The sequence below is a fragment of the Arachis duranensis genome, chromosome 5 (assembly GCF_000817695.3).
Source record: "Arachis duranensis cultivar V14167 chromosome 5, aradu.V14167.gnm2.J7QH, whole genome shotgun sequence".
NCBI classification, from domain to species: Eukaryota; Viridiplantae; Streptophyta; class Magnoliopsida; order Fabales; family Fabaceae; genus Arachis; species Arachis duranensis.
In genome coordinates, this window is record NC_029776.3 from 28173675 (window position 1) to 28183952 (window position 10278).

At 41.3% G+C, this 10278-nt stretch overlaps 1 protein-coding gene across 1 annotated transcript; it reads left to right on the forward strand.

Moving 5' to 3' along the window:
• The first annotated feature begins 8737 nt into the window (after positions 1 to 8737).
• LOC107488920 (uncharacterized) lies at positions 8738 to 9193 on the forward strand. The gene has a single exon (XM_016109710.1). It carries the CDS (start codon positions 8738 to 8740, stop codon positions 9191 to 9193), a length of 456 nt encoding a protein of 151 aa, XP_015965196.1.
• Positions 9194 to 10278: the final 1085 nt, after the last annotated feature.

Here is a 10278-nt window from a genome sequence, read left to right on the forward strand (position 1 = left end):
AGTTCTAACAGACTAATAAATCAAACAATTTTGTTGAATCAGGATGAGCCCCCAAGTGAAAGGAAGATTGCCAAATTGTGTTAATATGCTGCAAAAAATCCTTTTTGGATTCCAAAGGTATCTTTTGTTTTTCATTTCATTCATATAGAAGTTTAAGAAAGGGGGGAAGGAGAATAATATGAATATCCTTCAATTAATTGAATCTGTTGCTGAAGTTTATGAAATCTACTTTTCCTGCTAGATAGCTCTCATAGTGTGAAAATTTTTTGTCTTGTATAGTGTGAAAATTGAAATTGTCTCTTATAGTGTATAGTGTCATGTTATATGCTGTTAATTTTGTTGTTAAAGCTCTGTTAAAGCTTGATCTTTGATGATAGTCTCAAGGTACTTTGGTCATGTGTAATGCCCTTTTATGACAATCAATATATATATATAAACAAATTTGTATATCTTCAGTTAATTAAAGAATTTGTGTTTCATTGTCAGTTTGTGATCCAGTGATTGGTGACGAAGGAAAACTTTATGTTCCTCAAGAGCTAATATCAGTTTATTGTGAAAGGGTAAAACTGTTTAGCAAAGATGTTTATGCAGGTGTTCATGTGCAAATAATATATACAATGCATCAAGTTTAAAGAATATAAATCTTTTAAAGAATATAAATCTTTTAGTTCAATTGTTTATAATTTGGGAACAGGAACGGCAAGCCTATCTTATTGGTAATAAAGCCCTAGCAAAAGAACTTAATGCTAAAGGGCAAGTGCACAACATGCATATAAAAGCAGCTCATGGAAAAGCTCAGAAATCTATTTATTGCCAGAGGTTTGTTATTCGTAAATACTTTCATGCCTCCTTTATTCATACTAGTTTTCATTAAAATTGGGACACATTTGATGTCACATTGACATGTCTTGCTTGCCCCCCAGAGCTTGTTTATACTGACGAGAAAATTTAAGAGCTGGCTCTAATCTTATCCCATTTAAACTTGGTTTTACTTATTTATTCTATTTGTGTATCTATTTGAATATGTCAGTTTTACTTGTATATTTATTCATTGTATTTATTATTGTAGGATTTAATCTGAAGATGATGGCCGGAAAGCTTGTAATTTTTTTCATGAGGCTGGACCATCAAAGGTTTACCTTTATATTTGTCCATGAAAAAACTTCTATTTAGACAAGTGTTACAACTATGCATATTTCATTATTTACGGTATAGTTCAATTTTTGATAAGTTTGATTATTATGTATGTATGAATGTTAAAGCTTTTGTGAAGTCAAACTTGGATTGAGTTCAGCTTCTATTAAGTATTAATAAATGTTTTGCCTTTCTTATGTGATTATCGAAGTATCTCTCTATTCTTTTATATAGTTAATTAGAATAATACCATATGGAATTATGATTAGAACTATTGACATCGAGAACTTTTTTATATATAGATTTATGTTTTATATTAAGGAATTGTGTTATAAAAGATTTAGTTTTTAAATTTTGATATTAAAAAATAAATTTTTAATTTGAGAATATGTAAATGAAATAAGATTAATGAATAATTTGAAATTAAAAATAAATAAATAATTATAGGATTTGTGGAGGTTTAAAAGTCTCACAAAATAGTTATTTTTTAAATTAAAAAATCAATTTGTGGGGGTTTTAAACTGTCACAAAAGTGATTTAAAACTCTCACAAAAGTATAATATAAAACCCTCATTAAACACATAAAAAACCCCACTGAATAGATTGTGGAGGTTTTTAAAAACCCCCACAAAAAACCTCGTGACACCTCAAATTTTGGGGGTTTTAGAAACCTCCACAAACTATTTGATGGGGTTATAAACCTCCACAAATAGAAAAAAAACCTCCACAAATAAATAAAAATCTTGTAGTATATGAACCATAATCAATGCAACAAAGAGAGAGAATAAGAGTAAATTAATTTTCCCACTCCCTTTGCTTTAGGTAGCGTGTAGCACTTAGTGCTATCCAATCAATCCATTTTTTCTTTCCTATTTCCAATGTCTGCATTAATTTCACTTGATAAAATTTGAATTCCACCACATGGTAAGAATAAGATCCGTTAGAAGCATGCAGCATAATTAAAGGAATGAGTTTTATTAAGTTAAAGAAATGCATTGTGTCCCCATCTTCTTTGGTTTCGGACCAGCCTCTTTGTTGGACTTTTAATTTGGTTTTCTGGCCTGATTTCATAACAAAATATTCAGCCACAAGGATCAAAATAATTTTATATCAATGCTGATCATTTTTAATCAAATTGGACTTGCTGTATATTTCTTTTTTTTTTTGCCCAGAACAAAAATATGCATAGCAAAATTATTTAAATTAGCATATATCAAATTAATAATTTTGCAATTTATTATTTTAATAATATTTGATTATTATCAAATTAAATTAGAATTTTTCAAACTCATCACTTTAAAACAGCTACACTCAAGATAACTAAAACAACACTGATACACCATCTTATTCGTTTTTTTTTTATCTCTAAAGCAACAATTCTCTTATCCAAACATGTGATCATGTTTCCCATGTCTTAACTTGCTTTCTGTGATGCTCTTCAACATATTTAGTATCTTTCTCTCCCAGATACCTTGTATCAGTCATTCCAAGTCTTACAATGTGCTCATCAAACCACAAAAAACTTACAATATGGTTGTCTTATCTACACATCAGTTCACACAACTCAAAAATAATCCGGTATTTAAGGATAAACCCTAATACAAACACAACTAGTTGCTTTACTTACCTTATAGAATGGACACGCCAAAAAGACTCTGTTAGGATTGTTGTTCGTCTTCGACATGAACATGATTGCATATACTACACAAAAGTACTTTAGTGAAACACCATCTTTCTCATCTCTTGTGTTAAGACCCGAGTTTGCAGTGGATTGGTCTTGTCTTTCTCCACCTCCACTTTTTCTTGAGCTTAATGATACTCCGTCACATGTCATGAGACGAAATGCTGTCTCCTTTTTGTTCACCCTTTCTATGCATTCAAAAGATTAGAGTTGATAAATTTGAAACATTGAAGTTCTTGGTAAACGGCGTGGGATTTTAGAATGGAAGGATGTATATATCCTATTTTGAAAAGATCCATGTCACATGTGCTCCCGTAACAGACATGTATATATCCTGTTTTTAATGATATATCTTGTTTCAATTTTTCGGTTAAGGCTTTATTCTCTAGCGTAAACTACCAAAACTGAATCCAATTTTTTAAAAAGCTGATAAAAACAAATTTTACTTTTGATAATCACAAATATTTTTAAAATATTATAAAACACGATAAATTTTAAAAGTCTAGAATTTGATATTTGTTAAACTAAACAAAAAAAAGAATTTTAGCATAAAGTTAATACAATAATAGATAGGTAAATATTAAGCAAGAGAAGGAAAAATTTAAAGAAAAAAAAACTAATTATCGTTGGTTGAAAAAATTTGATTGCAAGTATATTTCAAATCTTATAGTCAATAATTTTGTATCCATAATTATTACAAGAGATTTTAAATGTATTTTTATGATAAATAATGTGTTTTAAAGAATTTAATAATAATTTTATTGAAATCTGTTTTTAAGAAACAAGAAGTTATTTTTACTATTATTTGATTCTTAACAATTATTTTTACTATAATCATCATAAATATAGACACACTAAATTAAAATCCACCATTATATATGAAACCAGACTCGTTTATTTTCACCGAAAATTCTTTGACTAAACAATTATAGGATAATAATGACATGCATGATCGATCAAGTAAAGTAACTAGTTATATTTTATGGAAGTGACTCATGTACAGACGTAAAAAACGTCCTTAGAAATAGTATTAATTAATTAATATAATCAAAGTTGTAAATATTAGAAAAACAAATTGGTTTATAGTTTCCAATTTTAAGTGAACCAAGTGAATAGGATCACACTTTTTTGGACGAGAATCATGATATTCGCCTTGTCAAACAAGAATATCTGTAATAATATAGAAATAGCCTGGATTATATATTTGACTTTTATAATTTGGAATTTTTGTTGCTTTGGCATGCATTTTTTAAAATTAAATTAAAAATTTTTAATCTATAAATTAACTAATTAAGCATGATAAATTACTAATAAATTATTAGATAAAATAAAATAAAAATAAATTAATTCAACCAAAGAAAACATATAATGAAAAATTTGGAACTATTTTAAGTGATATAAGTAAGATAGTAACTGTAAAAGATTGAATTAATATAAGTAGATTATAATTGACAAAGATAAATTTTATAATTATGTATGTGTAAAATTATATATCATTATTGTGAATTTAAATTATAAAATACATAATATACGTATTATTATACGTAATTATAATAAGTAATATATAGTTATAAGTTTGATTTATTTAAAGTTAAACTCGATTCATTTAATATATCATCCTACATTTAGGTTCAGGTTTAGGGATAAGTTTATAAACTCAGATTATTTAGTTATTAATAAATTAAGCTTAAAATTGGCTTACTTCTAATTTTAGTCATGATAAATTATTTGTCGTATATTAAAATACTGTACTTTTAAACAAATAATTAACATAAATTAACCAGCAATAGTAATTAAAAACTTACGATAATTATACTTTTAATCAACACTTTAAGAGTAAATCCCAAAAAAGTATATTGCTAGCTAGCTAGTTGGAAAACTGTTACGGCCTGACCCAAAGGGAATCTGGGCCGACCCGACCCACTAACCACCTGACTAGAAGGTCGGGTGATACGCTCATATCCGACCCGAACGCATGTCCGGGACAGCTAGCCACCACAGCTGTGCGAGAAAACTTTGCAGAAGAAGGGTTCTGCCCTTGTGGGACCCACATCTGACACAGTATATAAGGGGAGGGTCCTACCCCTCCCCCAAGATACGTCACACATTCCACCTGACACATTTCTCACCTACACACTAACTGACTAGAGCGTCGGAGTGTCTTTGCAGGTGACACCCCCTCCTTCCACAACGAGAGCTCGGCTACCTGGCTGACCGGATCCCAGCACGATCGCGATCGAAGTGTTCCCAGTTCCACATACTCCACCCGAACCGTCCGGTAACCGCTCAACAGAACATTGGCGCCGTCTGTGGGAACGTCTAAATGGAAGTCGTGCCGGGCTTTAGAGACCAAGGTCGAACAACCGGTGCAGAGGGGGCGGTCTCTGTCGCCTCCCCGGGAGGGCGACGCAGGTCCCCCCGACAACGCACCGAACCACGCACAAGGACGTGAGAGACGCGACCCTTCGAAGGAACTAGTGGTGACAGCGCCAGAATAATGCAGGAATTACGCCATAGGGTCCAGAACCTGGAACGACAACTAGCCGATCAAGAGCATGATCGACGAACTACCGATCCTAGCTATTCCCCATCCCCTGAAAGCCGGGAGAGAGGTTCCCACCGGAGTCGCCCCAGGCACGCCTCTGCCTCCAGAACGGAAGCGGAAAGCACCCGAGAAGATTCGCCCATCCCGAGAAGACGAAACGACACAATCATTTACTCCCGAGGCAAGGAAACGCGCCACACGGGACGAGATCGCGAAGACGGAGAAGGAAGGCCTGTGAGGACACGGCAACCCGTGATAATGGGCACCACCCCGTTCCATCGGTCCATAGTTGAGGTCTGGTTGCCGAAGCACTTCGACAAACCAACAGACATGAGGTACGATGGAACCCAAGACCCTCTGGAACACCTCACGGCCTTCGAGGCTAGAATGAATCTGGAGGGAATAGGAGACGAGGTGAGGTGCCGGGCCTTCCCAATCACCCTGGCTGGACCTGCGATCCGATGGTTTAACAGCCTCCCGCAGGGATCCATCTATGGGTTTTCGGACATCAGTCGTGCCTTCTTGGCTCAATTCACAACACGAATAGCAAAGGCAAAACACCCGATCAACCTGCTCGGGATAACCCAAAGGCCCGGGGAGCCGACCAGAAAATACCTGGACCGCTTCAACGACGAATGCTTGGAAATTGACGGCCTAACCGACTCGGTGGCCAGCCTCTGTCTGACGAACGGCCTCCTGAACGAGGACTTCCGAAAACACCTCACCACGAAACCAGTTTGGACGATGCACGAAATCCAAACGGTAGCTAAGGAATACATAAATGACGAGGAAGTCAGCCAGGTCGTGGCTGCCAATAAACGGCACTCCGGCTACAATCAACCTAGGCAACAAGGTAACGGAGTGAGACAGAAAGAGCAAGCCAAAGAGGGAGGGCCGAGCAAGGCACGCAGACCATTTCCCCGGATCGGAAAATTCACCAACTACACTCTACTCACTCTCCCCATCATGGAAGTTTACCAGCAAATAGCCGAGAAAGGAATCTTGTCGAAGCCCCGACCACTCAAGGACCGTACGGGGGAAAACAAGAGCCTCTACTGTGACTACCACAAGGGCTATGGGCACCAAACACAGGACTGCTTTGACCTGAGGGGTGCACTAGAGCAAGCCATAAGGGACGGTAAACTCTCAGAATTCTCCCATCTCATTAGGGAGCCTACGAGGCGACATCGCAACCAAGACGAGGAAGGCAAGACCCGGTCGGCAAAGCAGCGACAAGAGCCAGAAGACAAAGACCACAGTCTCACCGTGATAAACGTAGTAACCGCCAAAAACACCGCACCAAAGTCGAGATCGGCGCACAAGAAAGATGCCAAGATCCTGGCGGTCTCCTCCGCGCCGATGCAAAGCTCTAAGAAGCCCTCATCTATCTCCTTCGGCCTGGAAGATCAGTGGTTCAACGAGGCCCCTGAAAATCCACCCATGGTCATCACGGCCAGGGTGGGAATAGGCCTCATAAAACGAATCCTTGTTGACACGGGGGCAGACTCGAACATCATGTTTCGCAACGTGTTCGACGCACTGGGATTAAGGGACGCCGACCTATCAACTCACCAACACGGGGTCATCGGGTTAGGCGACCACTTCATCAAGCCAGATGGAGTAATATCCCTGCCGGTTTCCATGGGACAGGCCCAAGGCCAAAGATCGGCAATGGCTGAGTTCGTGGTTCTCCGAGATTCCACAGCCTACAACATCATCTTGGGGAGGAAGACGATTAACGATGTTGAAGCAATAATCAACACAAAGCTACTAATCATGAAGTTTGTTACCGACGACGGATCTATAGGGTCCATAAGGGGAGACCTAGAAACGGCGGTCGTTTGCGACAATGCCAGCCTCTCCCTGAGGAAGAAATCTAAAGAGGCGTCGGGGGTGTTCCTGGCTGACCTAGACGCTAGGGTAGACGACAAGCCCAGACCAGAACCAGAGGGGGACCTGGAAAAGTTCAGGGTCGGTGACACGGAGGAAAAGTTCACGTTTGTCAATAGAAACCTCCCACATGAATTGAAGGAGCCTCTGGTAGAAATGATCAGGGCCAATGGGGATTTGTTCGCCTGGACACCGGCCGACATGCTGGGCATAGACCCCGAAGTCATGTTACACCACCTGGCCGTCAAATCGGAAGCACGCCCGGTAGCACAACGGAGGAGAAAGATGTCGCGGGAGAGGGCGGAGGAGGTGGCCAGGCAGATGGCCAGCCTCCTAGAAGCAGGTTTCATACAAGAACTAGACTACTCAACCTTGCTCTCGAATGTGGTTCTGGTAAAGAAGCACAGCGGCAAATGGAGAATGTGCGTAGACTACTCCGACCTTAACAAGGCATGCCCTAAAGATTGTTTCTCCCTCCCCAACATAGACGCATTCGTCAACGCGGCAGCGGGCTACCGGTATCTGAGCTTTATGGATGCCTACTCCGGCTACAATCAGATACCGATGCACCGACCCGACGAGGACAAGACAGCATTTATAACGCCTAGGGGAACCTTCTGTTATAAGGTGATGCCGTTCGGCCTAAAAAATGTGGCGGCGACATACCAAAGGCTGATGAACAAAATATTTCGCAACCTCATAGGCAAGACGGTGGAAGTCTATGTAGACGACATCCTCGCGAAAACTACGCGACCGGACGACCTCCTGAATGACCTGGCAAATGTATTCGCGTCTCTCCGACAACACAGCATGAGGCTCAATCCCCTCAAATGTGCCTTTGCCATGGAAGCTGGAAAGTTCCTAGGGTTCATGATAACCCAAGGGGGGTAGAAGCTAACCCTGAGAAATGCCAAGCGATACTCCAGATGAAGAGCCCGGGTTGTATCAAGGACGTCCAGAGATTGGCAGGGCGACTGACCTCGTTATCCCATTTTCTCGGAGCTTCGGCAACAAAAGCCCGACTCTTCTTCAACCTCATGAGGAAAGGGATAGCGTTTGAATGGACGCCCGCATGCGAGGAAGCCTTTAGACACTTCAAGGAAATCTTGGCGACACCCCCTGTGCTCGGGAAGCCAAAGAACGGGGAGCCGTTATACCTATGTCTCGCCATAACAGGAGAAGCCCTGGCCGCGGTTTTGGTACGAGAAGAAGGAAGGGCTCAACAGCCAGTCTATTTCGTGAGCAAAGCCCTACAAGGGGCAGAACTAAGGTACAGCAAACTGGAAAAGCTAGCTTTGGCACTCTTGACCTCTTCACGGAGGATAAAACAATATTTCCAAGGTCACCGGATTGTCGTAAGGACGGACCAAGGAATCCGACAAGTACTCTAAAAACCCGATTTGGCGGGAAGGATGATGACTTGGTCCATTGAACTTTCCCAATATGACATACGGTACGAACCCCGGCAAGCGATCAAGGCGCAAGCGATGGCTGACTTCCTGGTAGAAGTAGCGGGGGATCCAACCGAGGAGACACGCACACAGTGGAAGCTCCACGTGGACGGAGCCTCCAATCAGACATCCGGGGGTGCCGGGATCATCCTGGAAAGCCCAGCCGGGGTCGTATACGAACAGTCGATCAAGTTCGAATTTCCCATCTCGAACAACCAAGCAGAATACGAAGCCCTTATAGGGGGCTTAGCCCTAGCAACGGAAGTTGGAGCGACAAGGTTGGAAATATGCAGCGATTCACAAGTCGTCACCTCCCAAGTAAATGGGAGTTACCAAGCCAGAGACTCACTATTACAAAAATACTTGGAGAAAGTCAAGGATTTGAGCCAGAAGTTTGAGGAGGTCACGATCCACCACGTTCCAAGAGAAAGGAACACATGGGCAGATCTCCTATCAAAATTGGCTAGCACCAAACCGGGAGAAGGTAACTGATCTCTCATCCAAGGTATGATGAGGGAGCCGGCGGTCACTTTGCACCTGTCAAGGATAAGCCCCTCATGGTTGGACCCCATCACCAGCTCCTTAGAAAACGGCAAACTCCCCGACGACGAAAAAGACGCCAAGAAACTAAGAAGGAAAGCGGCCAAGTACGCGATCATCCAGGGTCAGCTGTTCAGGAAAGGACTCAACCAGCCCCTATTGAAATGTCTACACCCCGACCAAACGACTACGTCCTCAGGGAAGTCCATGAAGGGTGTTGCGGACATCACATAGGGGGTAAGGCCTTAGCAAGAAAATTAATCCAAGCTGGATACTATTGGCCATCAATGATGGCAGACTCCAAAGAATTTGTTAGAAGGTGCGTCAAGTGTCAAGAGAACGCCAATTTCCACAGGGCACCAGCCTCCGAGCTAAGCTTGTTAACGTCTTCCCGGCCATTCTCACAGTGGGGAATCGACCTCTTGGGGCCCTTCCCGGTTGGTCCTGGACAAGTTAAGTACCTCATAGTTGCCATTGACTACTACACCAAATGGATAGAGGCCGAGCCGCTGGCCAGCATATCCTCATCCAATTGCAGGAAGTTCATGTGGAGGCAAGTGATAACACGGTTCGGCATCCCGGAGATCGTCATCTCGGATAACGGGACACAATTTACCGACAGGAAGTTCACGGAGTTCCTCACCGGCCTGGGTATAAGACAGAAGTTTTCCTCGGCGGAACACCCTCAAACAAACGGACAGGTTGAGTCCGCCAACAAGATCATCCTGTTAGGGCTTAAGAAGCGGCTCGATAATAAAAAAGGTGCTTGGGCCGACGAGCTCGCCTCAGTCCTCTGGTCCTACCGTACAACCGAGCAATCGTCCACCGGGGAGACCCCCTTCCGACTAACATACGGGTTAGACGTAGTAATACCCGTAGAGGTCGGGGAACCGAGCCCGCGACTACTTCTAAAAGGAGTAGGGAAAGCCGTGGAGAAGGACCTGATAGATGAAGTCAGAGAAATCGCCCACTTGACGGAAGCAATAGCAGAAGCAAAAGAACAACGAAAGAGAATGAGAAAGATGCACAATTACCTG

Excerpts from the sequence above, each read along its gene's own strand:
- LOC107488920 (XM_016109710.1), top strand. The coding sequence starts at position 8,738 with ATGGCTGACTTCCTGGTAGAAGTAGCGGGGGATCCAACCGAGGAGACA.